Here is a 24,405-nt window from a genome sequence, read left to right on the forward strand (position 1 = left end):
GAGTCTGTCAAATTCTCATGGCATCGTCTCTCCTCGAGACTCATGATTCAGCCTCTGCAGTGCTCAGGGCACTGGCGCGGCGGACTGAAGCTTTGGTTTGTGCAAATGCCAGAAAGCACCGTTCCCAGGCCTGATTTCGCATTTCTGCTCATTTTCCACAGCATTCACTGTTAGGCAGCTTCAACAACCCCCAAGACCTAGCCTGAGGCAAGAACCGATAGAAGAGTAAGGACAATATCTGAAGTTCTTAACCTGTGGCATACAGTTCCAAGGTTTAAAACACGCACCAAATTACAAATGTGCCCACTGTTAACTGGACAGTTATAAATCCTGAGAAATCCCATAACCCCCTGGGCAGTATTTACCATGAAGGCCACCCATAAATATTTGGCAAGAAGCTATCCCCCTGAAAAATCCTAGTTCTCTGTGCCACACAGCCCAGCAAACCCACACATGAAAGGCCCACTTCTGTGCCCATACTCATTAGCAACATAGGAAAAACAACGTTTCCCATTATATTGTGTGTCCCTGTTTGCTCTCCTGTGCCCGTGGACCCTGCTTAGGCTCAGTGGCACTCTGTGGATGTCCTACAAATCAGACTCTCTGAATGTAGCCATCCTAAGGATTTTCATTCTGACAGGCAGAGTTCACTGTCTTCCTTACATGCAAATAATCTTATTTGCATCTAAACCCACTGGTTCCTAACTGACACTCAGCTAAGAGGATAGTTAATCTCCATGGAAGGAAATCAAGTACCCAATTAGCTTTCTATGACAATGCATGGTGGGTTTAAGCAAGTTTATTGGCCCTCTCTCTCTGCCTCAATGTCTTCCTTTGCATAACACAAATCATAATATCCATCTCCCAGAACTCTGGTGAAGATTAAGAACAATGTTCCTGAATCTCCCTTCCCCCACCTGTCCCCTGTCCTTGTTGGACACCAAAGTCTCTCAGACTAAACAGCCATTCTAGTCGCATCATTCAGACTCTATGACCATGAGCTGGTGATCTCCCACTTGAAGGTATTGCTATGGAGTTATAAAGCTCTTTATACCTTTCATTTACAGAAGATACTGTATGTATAACCAAAACAATAAACATTTCTTCATTGACCTGAATATCAGACTCTCTAACGTGATCCTGAACATTTATAAGTTTTAATAAGTTTCTCCTAAACTTATTTTAAATTTAAAATAGGACCATAGTACAAGAGAACAGTTAATTTTATTGAGAGAGACATCAAAACAAAGCAGTGTGCAATGAAGAATTCTACGAGCAAGTATGTTGATGCTACAGGATTTCCAGATGTTCTTAACTGTACCTTGGAGTGCTGTGGCTTCCCATTTTCGTAGTGGATCTCCACATAATCAGAAGACAGCAAACCACTACAGGGGAAAGAAAATAGAGTGATTTTAGCATCCAAGACACTTAGAGGTTTTAAAAATAATCAGCTCAGTAGATGTTACCCGGGGCGTGTAGACCACAGAGCGGCCTTCCACGGCAAGCACAAATGGGTTCTCATCAAGAGTCCTACACGGTCTCCAATAACAAATCATGCCTGTTAAACAAATTATGACTCTCTGAGAAAAAGACAAAAATATAGATACTATAAGGGTGAACTCTGTTTATACACATTATGTATCATTTGACTGATAGGTTAATTAATATGGAACCAACGGAAAAGGCAGGCAGGGAAAGGAGGAGACAGACCCTACAAAAATCCCACAATTATGCTCTAAGTAACTGGAATCTCAAAAACATTATCACTGAGGAAAAAAAACAGCATAAAGGCCAGACAGTAAATATTTTAGGCTTTTTGGGCTACATGGACCCTGCCACAACTTTTCAACTCTAGACACAGACACAGGTGATACAAGCAAACGAGTGAAACTGTGTTCCTGTTCCAGTTAAGACTTCATTTATGGACACTGAAATTTGAATTTCACCTAATCTTCATGTGTCATGACATTTTTTCTTCTTCGATTTTTTTCAACCATTTAAAAATGTAAAACACACTCTTAGCTTGAGGACTATGCAAAACCAGGTATGCTCGGTTTGGCCTGGGGGCCACAGTTTGCCAACCCCTGGAATAAAATAATAGTCAACAATAAAGACTTTGAAATCAGACAAAGTCGGAATGAAAGCCTAGCCCAGCCCCTCCTTAGTGCTGTGATCATAGGCCAGTTACCAAACTCGGATTTTACTTGAGTCAAACAAAGGCGACAGAGAGCATGAATCTCATGGGACATTGGAGGCAACATGAAAGCACAGGCCAGGCATAGCCCAGAACTCGGCACTAAGTCCGTGCTCAGCAATGAGAATGAGGCGCCACTGCTTTTATTTTAATTCAATTTCTCCAAACACATTTCTCCCTATACAATGTGGAGAATGCAAACTATGAGCCTTGGAAAGAGCAGGCAACTACTGGGGCATCTGAGTTGCTGTTGGGCTCTGCCACTAGAAATAGTGATGACAAACGGTAAGTTCCATGTGTTGAACATTTACTAGGTCGCAGGCACTGTGCAGGGACTAGAATGAGGTTAACTCATTTCATCCTAATGGTAAGAGGAGGACAAAAGTAGGTTCTACTATGTATGAGCCAGATGTGTGCCCAAAATTTAGGCCTCCACGTCCTCTTCTGCAAAAGGAAGGGCTGGAGAAGATGACTCCTTGGGTCCCTTCCTGCTCTGACATTCTAGTTTCTCCAAGTCTGCCTAAGTGTAGGTTTTCTTGTTAGGAAATCTTGACACTACTGCTTTAACAGAAGTATGGAAGAACTCATCATTTTGAGAGCTGCATCTGATGCAGGTCTAACATGCTCCAGTGAGGAAGGCTGGAGGCGGCTTGGGGCCAGTCAGCAGAGGCAGAGACACATGCGCACCTCCGGCCTGGTCTCCTGCACCAGCTGAAGGTCAAGCTTTACAACACACAAGTAAGGCAGATGCTGGTACCTTGGACAACTTATTCTATGGAAATTACTCATCAAATATATGTCTACTGATGTTTCTACATCTGAAACTAAATTGTGGTGCATCTACTCATTTTAAAAATCTAAGTAATACTCCAAGTAACGACAATTCTTAACTCTATATACTTGAAAATACCTGACAGGGTACAGAAACGTCTCTTTTCTCCTAGTTAATTAAGTCAGCAACTAGCACTGTGAATAGACATAAACAGGGCTGTTGATGGTAATATTTCTCTGAGGAACACTTCCACAACACCAAGGCAGAGAGAGGTTTCACTAACTACCTTCTAATTACCTCTCTCTACAGGTAATTCATTATTTTCAAAATTCTCAACCACACAATCACTGGAGTACGTCTAAGAATTGAAAACAAATTTATTTGCTTGTGATGACAAGGGCATATAATAGCTTTCTAATCATTAATTGCCAAATCTGATAAAGGTCACTTTAATTACCCTACTTACGCCTTTTAAAGGGCTTCCCTTCACCAACCGCCAACCATGGACATGACTGTTTCTAACATATGCTGCATTTGAAGATGTCTTAAAGAAGAAAAACAGCGACTTTTCCAGTCATGTGTGACAGACACTGAGCTGGACATAACACTGCATGCTCCTTCACCTGACCATTCCACCCTCCACCTCTGATAAAAAACCACCACCTCGGGTACCTGGGTGGCTCAGTGGGTTGGAGCCTCTGCCTTCAGCTCAGGTAGTGATCCCAGGGTCCTGGGATCAAGCCCTGCATTGGGCTCTCTGCTTGGCAGGGAGCCTGCTCCCCGCGTCGCCCCCCGCCCCCCGCCTGCCTGTCTGCTTACTTGTGATCTCTGTCTGTCAAATAAATAAAATCTTAAAAAAAAAAAAACAAAACACCACCTTCCCCATTTGCTCCAGCCTTTCCTCCAGTCTGACCATGGCACACCCTCCCTTAACACTGTTGCTGTCACTCACCACAACATCCCAAAACCTGGCATAATCCCTAGTGCAAAGCAAGCACTTAATAAACACCTACCAAGTATGCAAACATCTACTAACATCTACTGTGTGCTGGGATGAAGGACACAACTTTCTGAAACTGAAACTAAGCCAAATCAGCACACATGTATGAGATTGGTCATCTCACTCTTAAAGCACCCTAAAGTATTATTTGTAATCTCCCTGAAAGTGAATTAATAACAAAATGTAACGTAATTAACTATAGTAGTCTTAAAGAATTATGAAATGAGATCTTTCGGTGACAGACAAGTAACAGTGGAAAGAAGAGTTATGCAAGTAGTGTGTCTCTGGCCCCACCCAGAGGGGAAGGAGTCAGTAATCTCCATCTCTAGATGCCTAAGGATGGGTTGTCCGGCAGTCTCTGCTTGCAGATGTTCTTCAAGGCCTTCCTCCACCTCTGTTTCTACTGGTTGCCCCAGAAGAACTTCTTGTTGCAAATGCTGATCTATCTGGCAATTGTGGTCCCAAGCATAAATGATCAAGTTGCTTTTTTGATCAGCCAACCGGGTGCCTGACCACCTCTAGAAACTGATAAAAAGTTTTGGAACACCCTAAATTCTGAAATAAACATCCTTTTTCCAATCATTTAAGTACCAAAAAGCTATTACAGAGTTACTACAATGCTTCTCATCCTAGTTATCTGGTGAAAGGGGTGATTCTTGGAAGTAAAGGAATAACTGTAGGATGGAAATTCAAAGCAAGGTGGAAGAGAGAGGAAGACCTGGAGTCAGGAAATTCTCTTGAACCCCCCTACCCACTGCACTTGATGGTGAATCCGTACCACTGAGGTACAGTAAAAAGAACATGAATTCTAGAGTCAGACTAAATGTGATTTTACTCAAATATGAAGAACAACGGTAAACACCTTGAAGATCCTGAACTCTAAGAGCAAGAGAATGTAAGACTATTAAAACATGGCAAGGACGCCGAGAATCAAACCAAGGAAGGGAGCTGTGCTAAAAACGATGCTATGCAGCTACCATATCCTACTTCACTTTCCCCTTCTTAGCACAGTAAGACTACATTTCAAAGCTTCAAAGCTTCTCCAGCAGTGAGGTTAAGGCCAAGAGATTGAATTATGACTCATAAGATATGGTGGGAAGTGATGTCTACCCTTCTAGTGTAGACATTATACTCCATGCATGATTATCCAAGCTCTCTCTTCCATGGCAACTCTGGAAGCCCCGTGCCCCAGATGGCATGGCTACAAGATGGGTGCAGCCTAGGTTCCTACATCATGATCTGGAGAAGAGCTTCTCAGGAAAACCACTCAACTTGTATTGGACCATAAGGTGGGTAAGAGATAAAATTCTATAGTGTTAAATCTCAGATTTCATCTTCATTACAGAGACATGGTTTCAACTACCCTAACTCCAAGCTTTATCACAGAGAAGAATTTAGAAATTTAATATTCAAAGAATTTCAGAATCATCAGCAGATATACAAAAAAAAGCCACCACAAGATCTAAGCATTGGAAATTCAAACAAAGAGAGAAATATGCTTTGGGGAGATTTTTTCCTATATAAATAAATATATGTATATTTATATATATGTATATACATAAATAATTTGTTGGAGTCCTCAAGTTTGAAATTTATGTGTCTCACGAAAATAAGCCCACAAATAGCCAAGTGTTCAAAACTCCCAAAGGTTTGTATCTTCCACTTAGACTCATTATGGAGAAGCCAAGCATCCTAGTAACTGGGAAAAGTTATTTAATAGGAATCCCTTATGACTAAAAATCTTATTAACCAAAAAGGGTGGATGACTCCTAAGTTGTTTTTTTTTGGGGGGGGGGGGGAGGTTGGTTTTTTGTTTTGTTTTGAAAATAATTTGAATCTCTTCCTTTAAAAAAAGGATGGTGGGGCACCTGGGTGGCTCGGTGGGTTAAAGCCTCTGCCTTCGGCTCAGGTCATGATCCCAGGGTCCTGGGATCGAGCCCCGCATCGGGCTGTCCGCTCTGCGGGGAGCCTGCTTCCTCCTCTCTCTCTCTGCCTACTTCTGATCTCTGTTTGTCAAATAAATAAATAAAATCTTAAAAAAAAAAAAAAAAAGAATGGTATGCTTTCTTTTGGGTAACCCTGTCATGAAAGGCTGAATAGGCTAAATCAACCAAACTGTTTGATTAGATAAAGGTCAGGGCCTTGGGTTATGAGGGAAATGCTAGGAAAGACAAAGGCTGGACCACAAGGACACTATCTGGTCTACAGGAGTTCAAAGGCATTTACTTCCTTATAAAAAAAAGTCAAACTATCAGTCTCCAGAAGTGCACATCTGAAATCCATGTTCCCTGAAACTGAAAGACACTGAAATCTGTTGAATCCTCACATTTCATACCCCTGACTAAAAAATTGTGTGGGTTACTAGGAGAAGAATGAGCTCTTCTAAAAGGACCTAGAGGCCAACAGGGCATCAGTAGATCTAAGGAAAAGTTGAGAACAATAGTAGCAAGCACCAAGGCTTACCAACTGAGTGGTCATATAATTTGTCATCCAAATCTGGCCATTTTGGCTCATTAATAATTATGCCAGGACAACAGATGTAAAACCAAGAAGTTCTGGGACATATGGTTACCCTATCTCAAAGTCAAATTTTAGGTATGTACATCAAGTTCTATATGGAAATTCAGGCTAGTCTATGAAATAAACATTATCCTAAAGCTGAGATGCTACTAAGCAAGCAGTCTGTGAGTATGTCTCCTTCTCCAGTTGCTTTTGGCCTCTGTGATTATGTTTAGATGGCCAACATTTTAGGGCAACCTTGGGTAGTGCCGTTGGGTTCCGTCTCTGAGTGCGTAATATCAGGAGAGAGCCAGCAATCGGAGATAGGTGAAGTCAGGAAGCTACAAATCCACATTCACCACAGCACCCTGGGCTTGTCAGATCTCGACCAGCCATGCTTCTTGTCACCTGAGGTCTTCATTCTTAAGAGTGCGATAGCACAAATATTTTAATTCAGTCCTTAGTAGGCAAACCCAGAAGTTACTTCCATGTGTGTTCAAGACTGGGATTGGCACAGAAGCCAACATTTATATGAACAAAGAGTAAAAAACTGTGTGTAGAAAAACAAGACAGCCACTAATGTCTAGTTCTGTAATGTATGTTCACTCATCTGATTATCATCTGTTTGGCAAGGCTTAGCTTCTCAGTGTTGCGAGCGCTGATCATGCCCAGGGACACCCTGACAGATCTACCTGAGAAGTCTACTGCTGCCCTCTCCACCCGGTCTCATTCATTCATTTAATAACCAACACTGGTCACTATGGAGATGAGCACCTGATTCATGGGGCTTCAAGCACAATAGCATTGTACAATGAAGCACCCTGCCTGTTCCCTCTTTACACTAGAAGCTTCTCTTTTCTCCTTGTATATACATACATGTTTTTAATTCATCAAATAATTACTATAACTTGTAATGAAGAGAGACACAGAATTTAAACTCAGTATATTCATACAAGCGTTAAGTTTGTAACCTTGTAATTATCCTCTGTCCTTATGTTGCTTTCCTTTTTTGAAAACAATAGGCTTAAAAGTCAAATGGTTTTTAAATAGCCACTTTTCTCAGGGTTTAGGAAAAAATTAATCATCCCACCTAAAATAATTTTTATACCGAAAGTGTTTCAGCTAGAAAATATATAATCCTTTGAATGTAAACAATACAATAAGACTTTTAAGCTGTGCTGAAAGATTAGACGCATGAAGAGGTTGGAATTTAAAAGAGTAGAAATGATATGTTAAGTGGGTAAAAGTAATTACAGATTGAATAGAAGCTTTGTGTTAAGTCAAACAAAGACAGCCTGCCAGGCGCGGGCTGGGAATGTGGGCATATTTCATAGGAGGGGAGCTGCAGGTGGAGCAAAGTCCTAGCAGAAGCAGGATGTAGGGGTGTAAACCTCTTTGAGAGTCACAACAGGAATTTAATGAGTTTCTAAGTCACATAAGAGGTTGCGGCCAAAATTTTAATGTGGAGGCGCTCTTGCAACTCTTAGGTGATGGGCCCGTGCACCATAATACTTACTTAATATAACAGGGAACAGCATGGGCAGGACTGCAAGTTAGCAGACACGGAAGCAGACAAAGGAGAAGCCAGGAGAGAAAGGAGGAATGAACTTGAGATGTAAACGCTGATGACCACCGACCAAGCTGGCTTGATCGACCAATGAGAGTAGACAATTAAGAGTTCCCTTCTAAGGAGATGGCATCGACAGATATCTTTAATTAGATAAAAATTAATTTTTCCTCCTTGGCTTTGAAGCCAGACCATATGAAGGGGCTAACACGTTCTGAGGTGTGGCTGCCAATATTTCTGCAAGTATAGACCACTGATTCTGAGATTCCTCCATAATAGAGTCCCAAGTATTCTCACATACATGGTTTTACCCCCATATATCATTAAAAAAAAATTTTTTTTTAAACACCGGGAAAACTGAATCCAAATAAAAACGGCACACCTTTTCATACCTCTTGAACACAATTACATGTAACTGAAATGCTTTGATGCGTAATTTAAGCTAATGATGAATACTATAGTGTGCTGAATATTGCTAATGCAAGTTCTCTTCCAACATGCCCCACACTTCTTTTTACAGCTATTAAACATGGCATCACACGCAGTGAAATCGTGCAGAATGGGTATGGACCTGTGATCCGCCTTGCCTTCCTGTAACCTTGTCCAGGACAGAAAGCGTTCAACTCCTGCCATGTCATAAGATAAGAACTCCCCGCTTCTTCCATTTTTCAGTTTATCAGAAAAACTGCACATCTGTTTACACAGTGTTCCATTCTTTCCAAGTATGCATGAAATGGTCAAAAGAATAAAAAAGAAACTAACAGAAAATCTACCAGAAATAATAGGCATTAAATAAGGTAGCTGGTCACAAGATTAGAATGCAAAAGTAAAATATCCAGTTTTATGTGCACCAGCAAAAATCAACTAGAAGTAGTCTAGGGGAGAAGATTCTACCAATAATTATGAAAAGAGAAATGAATTTCGTATATGTGTTATGCCTGTAGATATATAGACATACATGTATATATGCATAGATGTACATATACTCAATAACTTTAATGTTAATTTTATGCAAGATCCAGTAAATTTTTGTAACTTGACAAAATTATTCCAAAGATCATCTTAAAGAACAAATGCTTATGACTACCCAAAATTTTTCTTAAAAAGGGAGTTACAATAGGATATTATTATTTTATTTATATTACAATTATAATAACCAAGATACAGAGCACTGACCTGATGATACAGATGGCCCGAATGGGAGAAAAGGAATTCACGTTTATATAAAAATAATGGCATTTTAAGTTGGTTAAAAAAAAAAAAAAGAATAAAGAATAAATATGCACAGGACAAGTGACTTAACATTTTTGGGAATGTTAAATCCCTACTCATATCTTACACCAAAGTAAAAATATATACATTAAAGATTTATATTTTTTAAAAGAAAGTTACAAAAATACAGTTGAATGTTAGGAACGAAAGGCCTTTTTAAGCATGATATTAAGACCAGAAATTATAAAGAACAACAGATAGGACTATAAAAAAATTTTTAAACTTCCATGAGTTAAAAAATACCACAGAATTTCAAGAAAAACTTAAGAAAAAACATATGTAAAACATGAAAAACAAAGGATTGCCATCCTTTACATAAGAAGCCAAAATTAAAACCACGTAAAAACAGATAAACAACTCAATAGAAAATGGGCAAAGGATGTGGGCAGGCAATTAACAAAACAGAATGTGCGAAATGCAGTTCACAGAAAAAGAAAACAAGAAATACTAATGGTTCTCAATTATATACAATTGCACTAGTAATAAAAGACCTGTAAATTAAAACGACCATAAGAGACCAATTTTTCCCATCAGTTTAGAAAGTAAAAATGAATAATAACAGCCAGAGCTGGCAAGAGTTAGAAAAACGAGCACTCTACGCATTACTGTTGGGAATGTGTTATTAGTGTATCTTGCTGGGGACAATTTGGCAACAGCTATCAAAGTCCTAAAAACACACTCACCATTTAAATCCATAAGTTTTCATAATCTCCTAAGTGCTACTTAGTTAAAGGTTTCCTGAGGAAATAACTAAATAAGAGCACACACACACAGAAACAGACACACACACACACACACACACGCATGCGCAGGGATTCCCTGAAGATGATGTAGGTATGAGCTGGTTTTTTAATATGTGGTTTTAGAGACAATTAGAAAGATGTTTACAACATTGTTCAGAGAAAAAAGCAAATAAATGAGTACTATTATGCTTGGTAACTTTTTAAAAATATGTTTCATTTACAGAAAGCAAAAAGTCTGCAAAGATAGACACTCAAATGGAACAGTGAGCTATTGTTTTCTGGGGAACTTTGAACGGTTTTTATTTTCTTTCTTTGGCTCACCCATGAATTCCTGGGTTTTTAACCTTGAATATATATTACCTTTTAATATAAGAAGCCACAATACAAGCTATATTTTTTTTTAAAAGAAGAGGAACACAGTGCCTTTAGGAAGAATTTAATGAAGGACTCATTTTAGGCTCGGGACAGGAAAGGAATCACAGCAACTGGCAAGGCCACCAGCCACTGTTTAGGGAATATCAGCTGGGCTGTCTGCCTCTGTCCCCCAACTCAGTGCTCCCACTGTTCTGTGAACAACTGGGGGTTATTCATGCTAGACCAACTGTGTGAGGACACAAGGGGGAAAAAAAAAACCCAGTCCTTACCCTGGAGGTGTTTATCATCTCATACCTAAAATAAGACAAAGCCACAGGTCGCCTGGGATGAATAACAAAGCATCAAGGGGCCTCCCACCCCCAAGGAGAAAATTCATTTCAACACTGATGATCAGGAACTTTTCAATAAGAAAGCAAGGCCAAGGTCCCTTCATTACCCAACAGGGTCAGGGAAACAGAGGCAGTAAAGAGCAGGTCATACAGACAGAGGGACATGTCTGACATGCAGACATGTCAGACATGACATGTCAGGCCATGCAGACAGGGAGGCATATTCTGCTGAAAGTCCAGCTGGGCTAGGGCATCCATCATGGAAGAGGTTTGGGCCCAGGAAGGAAACCGGGTTCAGCAAGGAGCTGTGACCTGGGGAAGAAGGGCGCGCTAGAATCGGGAACGCAGCACTTCGGAGGCCAAACTCGGTTTTCTGTCCAAACGGAAAGCACGCGGTACATTCTGTGTCCTCAGAAGCTGCAAAGACTGTAGGGCCTGGGAAGGGCTGAATACAGATAAGGTTCTTTTACTGGGTCAATTAGAGCCATCTGCAAAGTAATTAATGTTAGCAGCAGGAGAGAACAGCAAAAGCCCAGCAGAAACGCTAAGAAAAGGCCTTCCACAGATGAAAACCTGTAGCCTTAACTTTCCTTCACTCATTCAATTAACGGCTGAAGACGGAGGGAGAAACAAATAAAACAGGCGGGGGACAACTAAAGGTTTCACGAAGTCTATGTGATCTGTACCTAAATGTTTCCATTTCTTTAAATGGTTTTACTGTAAATTGTAGCTATTTGTCCTATCCAAATGCTAGTGCGAACTCGCAATTTTATGTTCTTTTAATCGTTCAAGAAATAACACCGAGGATATTAGGAGATGGAGAGGAGAAGGGAGTTGGGGGAAATTGGAGGGGGAGACAAACCATGAGAGACTGTGGACTCTGAGAGACAATCTGAGGGGTTTGGAGGGGTGGGGGGTGGGGGGTTGGGTGAGTCTGGTGGTGGGTATTAAGGAGGGCGCATATTGCATGGAGCACTGGGTTTGGTGCCTAAACAATGAATTCTGGAACACTGAAAAACATTTAAAAAATAAAAATTAAAAGAATTACAAATAAAGAAATAGTTCAAGGACAATAAGATTTTTGTAGAAGAGCCACAGTTATTTTTCCTACGCTTTCTTCCTCTTCCTGCTCTGTCTAGGAGGAGTCTAACCCTTTGTCTCGCTGGTGCTGCTCTATCCTGAGGCTGGATGGTGTCTGCTGGCCAGACGGAGCCCCAAGCGGCAGAGCAGGTCCCACGGGAAAGGCTGACAACAGGGCTGCAGGGCCCTCCCTATAAAGGAAAGGTATTTGAAACTGTCATCTTAGATTTCTCTGTACTAAGCTGGAAACAACATTCTATGCAATAGTGGATCCTTCATACATAATATAAAGGGGATGTTTAGAGATCATAACCATAGCCTTTCCTAAATAGTACATGCTTTAAAGAAACTATCACAACGTAGCACCTAGAAACATACTTCTGCAGTAATATCAAACCAAGATGGCAGAAAAGAACACAGAACAGGGGCGCCTGAGTGGCTCAGTGGGTTAAGCATCTGCCTTCAACTCGGGTCGTGATCCCAGAACCAAGCCCCACATTGGGCTTTCTGCTCAGTGCTTCCTCCCTCTCTCTCTGCCTGCTTCTGTCTACTTGTGATCTCTCTCTCTGTCAAATACATAAATAAAATCTTAAAAAAAAAAAAAAAAGAACACAGAATGGCAACAAGAGGAGGAAAACAAGAACTTTTTAAGGGTTTCTTCAGGTACAAAATGACTAGTATACAAAATAGCACCCATTTTTAAAATTACCTCTTAAAAAAACAATCTTCAAATTCATCCCATACTTCATGGCATTGAAAACTGACCCTCTGGACCTTTGATTGTTTAAAAAAAAAAAAAAATCATGAGTTCCTAAGGTCCAACTAATGGCTCTGGCCAGAGAATTTTTCATACTTCCAAACTATATGCCATTTTGACATAATAGCAAGATCATGGGCCTCTGAGGAGTATAGAATTTACCAGAAAAACTATCTGTAGCTTCTGTGGAAATGGGATTCCACCCAACTGGTGTAGACTTTCAGATTCAGTGTAAGTCACTGTAGTGCTAATTTGGCCTTTTTCACTTTGCTCAGGGTTCTACCCTGAGTTATGAAAGAATGCCTGAACTAAACAAGCACCCAGATGTATGTATTGTAGACTGAATTAACGTCAATGAATGAACGAGTGAGTAAACGGGAATCCAGAGATCCAGTTCCTAGCCTGACTCTGACACTGACTGTCTCTGAGACCTTGGAGAAGTTCCTAATATTGTGGAACAATACTGGGTGAGTTTTCTTACAAAAAAACAAGAATGTTGGGTTATAGGATCCCAAAGGACTCTTCTGAATTTAAAGTAGTGATGTGAGTATGACTACCATCATCTTCTACCCTAAAAATATACCTGTGCTAAGCTGGGACTTGGGGGTCATTAACGCACATGTCTCATCTATGCGGTACACACTTTGTGAAATAATCAGCTGCCACGTACTGGAATGACTTCGGCCAACATTTTTAAGAATGGTGCTAGAAGAAAAGTTCCACCCATATTCCATATGTACTGTAAAAAACCTCTTTACAGTTTTCTTGTTAATTCTACATGTTCCTATGGACCTCAGCCAAAAAAGAACAAACACCTCAATTTCCAAGATGTAAACTTCTCTACAGATTAGATTAGTTTCTATGGGAAAGTTTTTTTTTATTCATTACTAATCTAAGAGCTAATATTTAAGAAGCTGAAGCTATTATAAGTAGAAGAATGAAACTCGACCATTCTCTTACACCATACACAAAGATAAACTCAAAATGGATAAAAGACCTCAACGTGAGACAGGAATCCATCAGAATCCTAGAGGAGAACATAGGCAGTAATCTCTTCGATATCAGCCACAGCAACTTCTTTCAAGACATGTCTCCAAAGGCAAAGGAAACAAAAGCGAAAATAAACTTTTGGGACTTCATCAAAATCAAAAGCTTCTGCACAGCAAAGGAAACAGTCAAGAAAACAAAGAGGCAACCCACGGAATGGGAGAAGATATTTGCAAATGACAGTACAGACAAAAGGTTGATAATCCAGGATCTATAATGAACTCCTCAAACTCAACACACACGAAACAGGCAAACATATCAAAACATGGGCAGAAGATATGAACAGACACTTCTGCAATGAAGACATACAAATGGCTGGCTATCAGACACATGAAAAAATGTTCATCATCACTAGCCCTCAGGGAGATTCAAATTAAAACCACAGTGAGATATCACCTTACACCAGTTAGAATGGCCAAAATTAACAAAACAGGAAACAACATGTGTTGGAGAGGATGTGGAGAAAGGGGAACCCTCTTACACTGTTGGTGGGAATGTGAGTTGGTGCAGTCTCTTTGGAGAACAGTGTAGAGATTCCTCAAGAAATTAAAAATAGAACTTCCCTATGACCCTGCAACTGCACTTCTGGGTATTTACCCCAAAGATACAGATGTGGTGAAAAGAAGGGCCATCTGTACCCCAATGTTTATAGCAGCAATGGCCACGGTCACCAAACTATGGAAAGAACCAAGATGTCCTTCAACGGACGAATGGATAAGGAAGATGTGGTCCATATACACTATGGCGTATTATGCCTCCATCAGAAAGGATGAATACCCAACTTTTGTAGCAACATGGACGGAACTGGAAGAGATTATGCTGAGTGAAATAAGTCAAGCAGAGAGAGTCAACTATCATATGGCTTCACTTATTTGTGGAGCATAACAAATAACATGGAGGACAAGGGGTGTTAGAAAGAAGGGAGTTGGGGTAAATGGGAAGGGGAGGTGAACCATGAGAGACTCTATGGACTCTGAAAAACAATCTGAGGGGTTTGAAGTGGCGGGGGGGTGGGAAATTGGGGTACCAGGTGGTGGGTATTATAGAGGGCACGGATTGCATGGAGCACTGGGTGTGGTGAAAAAATAATGAATACTGTTTTTCTGAAAATAAATTAATTAATTTAATTTTTAAAAAAAAGAAGCTGAAGCTATATCTGTGTTAACACCAACCTATTTAAGTGGTATGCTAAAAACCAGATAATAATTACAAAATCATTACTTAATTGTAACTAAAAAAACTCAAAGTCATACTAACATGCTTTGTTGTAAAGATACTGAAAAACGGGGCACCTGGGTGGCTCAGTGGGTTAAAGCCTCTGCCTTCGGCTCAGGTCATGATCCAGGGTCCTGGGATCGGGCGCTTTGCTCATAAGGGAGCCTGCTTCCCCACCCCCCACACCCACCCCACCTGCCTCTCTGCCTACTTGTGGTCTCTGTCTGTCAAATAAATAAATAAAATCTTTAAAAAAAAAAAAAGATACTGAAAAAACAAAGATAACAGGGAATACTAAGTATCCTGCTTAAGTAGCTTTTGGTAAGCAAATCTGATGAAATTTCATGTCACTTTGAAGGATAGGTATAAAATAGTGATCACAGGTGAGCAATCTATTCCAGTCTAACTGCATAGTCTGAACATTTTGCATAAAGCTGAAACTGAATTTTTATCTCTTAAAAGCTACTCAAATCATTAACTATTGACACTTGATTCTCTAAATATATGCCTTTAAAGTCACTTTAAATAATTTATGGGAAGACACATTCCTTCTATTTTAATGTACATAATGTGTCAGTGCCAAAATCAAATCGGTGATAGAAAAAAGCAGAACAGATATCTAAAATAACAGAGTTTTAAAACAATTTCTATAAATGGGCTTTTCCTCTAGCCAGACAACTTCCATTAAATTGTCTTAAAATGTTAAGTCCATGTCGACAAAATTAAAGTGCCCTTCAATGTTTGAATCAAAAGCAAAACCTTTATAAGATTCTAGAACCAGCCAAATCCCAGGGAGACTGACACAGAAAAAAGGAGAAACTATGCTATTTAGGTCCTTTCGGAGAAACTATTTTTAGTTTTATCTTAAAAACAGTCATTTTTAGAACCCTCATGAAAATTCTAACAGTTAACTATGGCTCCATAGTGGCAAATTCACTAAGTATCAACAGTAAGTTCTAGAATCACGAGTTGGAAATGATAGGGAAGGAGAAAGATCCTGAATGAACTGATTCATACCCAGGTTTGGTAATTCACAATAGGGGTAGAAAATGGAGTAGACTACACTCAGAGAAAAACCCAAAAGCTACTAATCCAGGAGAGTTAAAACTCTGGGCCAAGAGAATAATCAGGAGTTGAAATGAATAGAGTCTAGAGATTATGCCAGCATGTGAACACCAGATAAGCAAAGAGACTCTTCAAACTACCATCCCATAGAAATGGCAGGTGCCATGTTATATCACAGTTTTTGGTACTATCACCTACACAGAAGAGGTATCCTGACAAAGCTCTGTGGACGATGAGTCCACAAGCCAGGAAGTTCAGAAGAAATAAAAAAGACAAAATGGTACATCACACCCCAGTCTGAGGAATCCACAGGCACTGAGGGTCCTACAAGCAGAGCTCAGCCCCACGTAAGGAAGGTGAGGCCTGAGATAATGCATGGCAGCAAGAAAACTGAGACTCGGGCTACTTTCTGTCCCTGTCTTTAGGTAAGTATCCATAAGTCCAAAGCCAATCCCAGGCAGTCTGCCCACAAAGAGTGAGAATGTATGGCTAAAAGAAGGAGGAAGGGGGCGCCTGGGTGGCTCAGGTGAGTAGGGGCTGGGACTCTTGATTTCACTTCAGGTCATGATCTCAGGGACGTGTGAGATGGAGCCCCTGTCAGGCTCCATACGGTGTGGGGTCTGCTAAACATTCTCCCTCTGCCCTTCCTACCACCCCCCAAATGCTGCTCATGCTCTCTTCTCTCAGAAAGAAGGAAGGAAGGAAGGAAGGAAGGAAGGAAGGAAGGAAGGAAGGAAGGAAAAAAAAGAGAAGGAGGAAAGATGAGAACAGATGTGATAGTAAGATCACTCTAAGAGCACACATCTACTATTTCAACTGTTACCTGGAGATTAATGAAAGGAGTGTGTGTGTGTGTGTGTGTGTGCGCACGCACACACACATGTACACACAACTTCTTAATGGGCTCTCTATAACAAATTGTAAGACATGGAAATGTTACTAGTATGTATCCTTAAGGACCAGGAGTCAACGAGGTAAACAGAAGTTATATGTTCTCTAGCTGAGCGCCCAATATAGGAAATTTCTAATCACTCCTTAGAACATCAGACAAAGGTATGCCGGGTGTCAGTCCACTGAATACTTTCATCGTATCCATCAGAAATCTTCATTTTACTCTATTTCTAATTTCAGTAAGTTAGCATCAACAGCTGAACCCTTTCAGTACTAATCCTCCTTACCATCCTACACAGCTTTCCTTTTTTTTTTTACGAAATGCAAGGAATAAACGAGCATCCACATTTTTTCATTTTCTTCTGAAAATTCCATTGTTATTACTTATTACTATTTTTCTGGTTTTCTCTTTGGTTTTGTTTTTAGGTAAACAAACAAGCAAGCAAACAAACAAAAAACAACTCCCAAATCTCCTATACAAACTTAGACACTAGGAATATTCTCTTTCTCAACCTGCATGCTGAGTATATATGAAGGTCCATTTTATTATTATTCCTTAAATTGTAAAAACATGTTTTCATTCTTTTATGTATGATATTTCACAACTTTAATAGATTAGAGGAAAAGGAATCCAAAATATCTGTCAATAATAGAAAGAGAAGAGCCCAGTCCAATTCTGACATTAAATATTTTTAATATGAGACAAAGGGAGCCAGAAGGGACCAAGGAAAACGTATCTGGAATTAGAAAGCTCTCACTACCAAGACCAGAGGGGGAAATGTCTAAAGAACATGTGGGAAGTGAAAAGCACAGAGAGAACAAAAGACAACTTTCTCCTTCCTTAAAAATAGCAGGCTTATTAGGCCATTTTTAGATTCCAGTGTTCGTGTAGGAGTCCATTTCTATTAAAGGAGTAAAACTTAGAAAGGAAAAAGAAGTTCTTGGAGAACACCAAAGTACAGAAAAGAAAAGTTCAGAAATATAACAAACTATAATAGATCAGACAGGATTTGAAATATCTATGACTTTATTACCAAAATATTTAACCCTCGAACTAGACAGCTAATGGAATAGGAGATTAAAGGCATGAGACAAACAAAATTCTCCCATGCACCGATTTTCTGTGGAGCTACATAAGGACAGAGAAAGATGTATGTGGCTCAAGGTTAAGTAGACCCCACAGGGAGCTGCCGTGGCTGATAACTGGTTTCAAAGAGCATGGTAAGTGATACCAGCCCACACCCTTCACTGTAACAATCTACAAATATAAATTTGATTTAAAAAAAAATACTGGTTTTTTCAATCACTCTCGAAACTGCTTTGGCTGGAAAAAAATCACTCTCCATTGTTTTGATAGTTATTTTAAAGCACATTTCTGAATTCACAATGAATTTCTGATTTCTGAATTAACAATGCCAACAAATGTCTTCCCTTTCTCACTCCCACCTTCTCCTATTGTTTAAGAAATTTATTTGCACTATTGGGTATTTACCCTAAAGATTAAAACGTAGTGATCCAAAGGGGCACGTGCACCCGAATGTTTATAGCAGCAATGTCCACAATAGCCAAACTATGGAAAGAACCTAGATGTCCATCAACAGATGAATGGATCAAGAAGATGTGGTATATATACACAATGGAATACTATGCAGCCATCAAAAGAAATGAAATCTTGCCATTTGCGACAACATGGATGGAACTAGAGCGAATCATGCTTAGCGAAATAAGTCAAGCAGAGAAAGACAACTATCATATGATCTCCCTGATATGAGGAAGTGGTGATGCAACATGGAGGCTTAAGTGGGTAGGAGAAGAATAAATGAAACAAGATGGGATTGGGAGGGAGACAAACCATAAGTGACTCTTAATCTCACAAAACAAACTGAGGGTTGCTGGGGGGAGGGGGTTTGGGAGAAGGGGGTGGGATTATGGACATTGGGGAGGGTATGTGCTTTGGTGAGTGCTGTGAAGTGTGTAAACCTGGTGATTCACAGACCTGTACCCCTGGGGATAAAAATATATGTTTATAAAAAATAAAAAATTAATTTAAAAAAAAAGAAATTTATTTGCACACAGGAAGGTGGAACTCTGGAGCAGTAACACCAACAATGGATCTAAGGAAAAGCAAGACCAGTATCACACAGTAATATACTCATATTATAAAGCCACTTCCAGATATTTTTTTGCTCAAAAAGATAAAATCTTTCTCAGAGTTCTTATTTTTTTCATCAAAGAAAATACATTACAGTGCTAGAATATTTAGAACATCCAATAATTCTGGAATAGGTTATTCTACGTTTTTTTTTTCACATGCATACTCAGAGGATCAGGTATTATCAATCCTCTATTTTTTATGCACAATTTTAAAAATCCTGAGGCCATGTAATGACACTCAGCCTTTTGCATGACTAATAATATCTAAAACCAGAGGATGTTTTTGAGATGACTAATAATTTGAATACACACACTAAACTATCAGAAAGGATGAGTGAAATAATAGCATAATGAGGCTTTTTCCTTCTTTCTGTGCCTTACGCCTGATCATCCTATAATTCTTAACTAAAAAATAATTTTAGTTTGCTTATTCTTTAAGAGGATATTAAAGAGCTTGTTTTAAAAATGAAAGATAATCCTAATATTTTTAATCCCATAACTTCAGATAACGAGCACATGAATATCAGTTCTCTTCAGCTCTTTTATCTGCATTCCAGGCATTGCACAATTTTCTAATTGCCCAAATTTTAGCACAGGTGTCACTGAAGCAATGATCCTAACAGCCCCACCCCAGGCATTTTCACCCAGCATTGGATAACTCGGTGAAGGTTCCCAGCGAATAGATCCTCACTGTTACCAACTCATCCACTCTACAAATCCAAGGTTACTGCCATGATCACAATACCCAAGAGGAATGCATAATGGTCAAAATACTTCCAAGAATGAAAATATTTCCCTCCCTCTCATTTTCTTTCTTTTTTTTTTTTTTAAAAGATTTTATTTATTTATTGGACAGAGATCACAAATAGGCAGAGAGACAGGTGGAGAGAGGGGAGGAAGCAGGCTGCCTGCCGAGCACAGAGCCCGATGCACAGAGCCCGATGCGGGGCTCCATCCCAGGACCCTGAGATCATGACCTGAGCTGAAGGCAGAGGCTTTAACCCACTGAGCCCCCCAGGCGACCCTCCCTCTCCTTTTCTGTCTTAAGGCTATCATTGTTTTTTTTCCATGTCCCATTCCTTACACAGATTTTAAACCCCTCATACACAACAACTGAAGAATAAAGAAATAGAGGGAAAAAAAAAAAACACTACTCCACGTTCCCTATGAAAAGAAATGGTCTTATTTTCAAATTACCAAAAACCATGAAGCTAAATACTGAAAACTCTGAGCCAACACGTATCTCCCCAGAATCTGAACTGCTCAAAGAACTTTTCAGATGTGAAATAAAGGAGTCAAAGGAAGGTAACAGGGCAAACTTCTGTTGAACACACAGAGCTCCCAGGAGCTCTGAAATGAGCTCAGCTAACCCCCTCCAGCCTCCAGGAAGATGGTCTCTCCCAAGGAGAGGAACAGACTGTGAAGCGTGAATAGGGCAACAAACCCCAACAGGCTGCGGGTCCCTGGCTCCCTCCCTGTTGCCACTCCCTCTCCTCCCCAACGATGCTTCAACAAACAGTTGGTCTCAAGCATGGAGTCATGAAAACCAAAAAGAAAGGAACAGGGGACTAGAGCATAAATACGGAAGAAGGAAAAGTACCCAAGCCAGGAGAGGTAAAGGATATGCGTCACAAGGAAACAGAGGAAAAGCTCAGATAAACACTTCCTTATGACCTCAAAGAAATTGTAGACATGGCCTCTTTTTTAAAAGGCTCTCAAAGAAACATCATAAAAAAAAAAAAAAAAAAAAAAACTGAAAAAGATAAAAAGGAAGCTTGGCGAAGATCAGGATGAAAAAAATGAAATAAAAATAAATAAGTGTTCTAAAGATGCAAATCAAGCTGAAAACCAGAACAGAAAAAGCACAGTCAGGAATCAAGGAGAAAATGCCATAGATCTGACAGATACAGAAGACCACTCCTACACACTGTTATTATTCCTGAAGAAGAGAATAAATAAAATGGAAGAGAAAGAAAAGACAAAAATGGAACATAGATTTCCTAAAATCAAAGAAAGCCTTGAGTTTGAAGCTCAGACAAATCAGTTTTCAGTTCCTGGAAAACTTGATAAAACACCATTTACACTGAATAGTGTTATTAATCTTGGGGAAGCTACGAATATGGGAAAATCATATAATCGTGTTAAGCCAGAAGAAGCAGTCTCTCTAAGGAGAGAAGATGAGGTTGCCTCTGATTCATCCATCCACGGCACTTCTCAACGTCCAGAGATGGTGGGGCCAGCCCCATATGGTGCCAGGGGAAGTATGCTCCAAAAATTTTATATCCAGCCAAGTTATTCTTCAAGTATAATGGCAATAAACAAACATTTTTGCACATTCAAGAAATCACGAGCTACAACACTCAAAAATCTATCCTAAACAACAAACATTTCAGTTAATGCCAGTCAAGCAAAATACAAATAGTTCAGGAGGAATGGAGAAGCCATGATAAAAAAAAGGACTCAAGTTGGGCGCTGAACCCCTTAAGTTTAAGTTAGGGGAATTGTAAGGTTTGAAAAAAATACAAGTGTTATAAACTGTGACTATGTAAAAAAAAATATTATGACTAACAGGTAAGGAAGAAAGTGGAAGAAGAATAAATATATTAATTTCTTCTTCATTCTAATATACAATCCAGTTGAAACCTTTTTTTTAATCACTCTAAACAGTGTTCTTCACTGTTTAGCAAGTAACATTTCATTATGAAGAAATATTCACCTGACTTTCATCAATTTCTTTCATTTCACTTCTTCTTTCATTAAATTTAATACTTATTAAATTCTAAGTTTGCTAAATTTAATCGCTTATGTTTAAAATATCATTATGGGGTCCCTGGGTGGCTCAGTGGGTTAAAGCCTCTGCCTTTGGCTCAGGTCATGATCCCAGGGTCCTGGGATCGAGCCCCATATCAGGCTCTCTGCCCAGCAGGGAGCCTGCCTCCTCCTCTCTCTGACTGCCTCTCTGCCTACTGTGATATCTGTCTGTCAAATAAATAAATAAAATCTTTTTAAAAAAATAAAATAAAATTTCATTATAGAATAACCTCTCGTTTGTAAATGATCTGCCAAAACTTCCATCTGTATGCATAGAGAGTTCTCTGAATTAAATTTACTAATGTTAATAATGGTGACTTCTGAATGGTAATTTTTAACTTTTTCTTCTGTACTTTCTTGCCCTGACTTTAAATTTATAATAAGCAGTATCACTTTTTAAAAAAAAAACAACAAAATATTTCCTTCAGAAAATTGCTGTCGATGTAATAACAGCTACTCTTCCATGGCTCAGAAGTACAAAAATTTTTGACAATTAAAAAGAAACTAATCTAAACCATCCTCCATTAGCTCCTTTTTATATTCAGTAACAACAGGTCTGCACCTTCAATTGAGGATAGAAGTAACTTGGAATATCCATGACTTTGTCACGGCAAGTGGCCCTTCTAATGAGTGTCTGCTTTTGGAAAGAAATCACTAAGACTGACCTTTGCCAGTGACCTCGGAGAGAAAAGCTAAGAGAATGATATATCAAGCTACTAAGGTGCTTTTTTACAAGTCCAATGCTGTTCCTAACTTCTCAGAAATAAGAAAAGATTTTTATACCTCAAAGGTACTTGAAACTTGGTAGGCGTTCAATGCATGCTCACATCTACTGTAAGAAGTAATACCTGAAAAGCAGAGGACTTTGTTGAGCCCTTTACTTTTCTAACTACTATTGGGAAAGCAATTTAAAATGAACTACGCAATGAAAGAAAAAAGACAGGAAAGTTACCTTTTTTATCTCTTCTTCACCCATTCTCTTCATATCCTTATTTCTATTGGAAAACAGACCTAAAAGTGAAGGCATTCCAAGCAGGCTGCACAGTGATGCCTGCCCTATAGATTTGTGCTCTATGATCACCAGCTCCTCCCAGCCTAGATATCAAGGGCTTGAATAAGTCTATCATGAAATAAAGGACATTCCTGCAAAGTTTAAAGACACCTACAAACTGAAAATCACGTTTGCATTTTTCTATCAGCAAGACCAAACACAAGTGTAACATTATGACTTGAAAATACACAACACTGGACAAAATCTCCCTAAGAAAAGAAAACACACTTTCGAATGAAGCTCTTGGTGAAACTCCATAAAGTAAATCCTATCAGACAAGGATCTCACTCCATTTGTTACCTAGAATGTCATGACTTTATCAACTGTCAAAGCTTTCAATATGCTTTCTTTGTGTTAAAGAACAAACAAACAAAAAGCCCTGTATTTATTTCTAACTATGTCAGTGTTAAAAAGCAAAATGCCCTTAAATAGATATGAATCTCCTTTTATTGCAAGATCATATAGAATCCACAATGTTTCTCAGATTCTTCACACTTTCTTACATTGTTGAAAATTATTTCGGCCAAGTCACCTCTTGCATTTATACTTCTAGGTTTAGCAGATTGTTAATTCAGCCAAATGTCTACTGTTCAAGGTCTAAATACAAGTATGGCAAACTGGAAAATAAGATTTTTTTCATTCCACATAGACAAAGCTTAGAGTCATAACTATGCACTTGGGTTAAGAAATTAAATGTCTTGTCAGCAACAAAGAAATTAAAATTTTTTCCAGTTGATTAGAAAGCATAGAAGGCTTTATCTTTCCAACAGCAAACACCCATAAAAATAAAAAGATTGAATCTGCAACAATGAAGGTAAAATTCAAATGAAGATAGCCTTTTTACCTGAACAAGCAAATATGGATGTCAAGTTGTAACGGAGGAAAAGTCTGACAGAGTGAAGGCCAGAGTGGAAACATAGGAATATTAAGGTGCATGATGATTTATATTGTAAACCGGTGGAAGAGCCCAGGAGAAAGACTACCAAATTGAGATTTTCCTCTACCTAGCAAAAAAACATCATCCACTGCTTGCTGCACCTTGGGAACAGAAGTTTAAGATCACTACATCTTACTTTTCAGCGGAAGTTGCTACTGCTCGCAACCCTACCCTGTTCCCTCTTTATTCCCCCCATCATCCTGCCTTCGCCAGAGCCAGCACATGGTAGGTAACACATTCCTCCCTAGAAACCCTTTCCTCTGCAAAACTTGCTCAATTAGGACAAGGGATAACTGGGAACATGAAGATTCCCTTTTGTCTGTAGAGACCAGAGTGATGAAAAATAATGCATGGCTTAACTAGAGCCTTGGTAAGAAATTCCAAGGAATTTTTGGTGGTCTCTGAGAGGCATACGTTAACTTGGAAAGAAACAATGCAGTCTTGTGAGAGAACGCAAAACTTTGAAATCTAATCCTTCTTAATATGATGATCCACTTTGGGTCAACACCCAACTAGGCTAGACCCTCCTAGGAATCAATGTGAGTCTGCGTTGCCTCAGAGATACCAAACTCTCTCTCGAGAGAGGAAAAGCTGGATGAAAACCTGGATTTCCCTGCAGATAGATGGGACCACCTCTTTAGAGACA

General features: G+C 39.4%; 1 protein-coding gene across 3 annotated transcripts in view; it reads right to left on the minus strand.

Moving 5' to 3' along the window:
• Nucleotides 1–24,405, minus strand: part of ADAM23 (ADAM metallopeptidase domain 23) — a 168,318-nt gene that overhangs the window by 79,346 nt on the left and 64,567 nt on the right. For all 3 annotated transcript variants that reach the window (XM_082690009.1, XM_082690007.1, XM_082690008.1), the window contains exon 4: nucleotides 1,322–1,385. In XM_082690009.1, coding sequence (XP_082546135.1) covers nucleotides 1,322–1,385 — 64 coding nt within the window. The remainder of the gene's footprint in view (nucleotides 1–1,321; nucleotides 1,386–24,405) is intronic.

Source organism: Mustela nivalis, assembly GCF_964662115.1.
Source record: "Mustela nivalis genome assembly, chromosome: 11".
Taxonomy (NCBI): Eukaryota; Metazoa; Chordata; class Mammalia; order Carnivora; family Mustelidae; genus Mustela; species Mustela nivalis.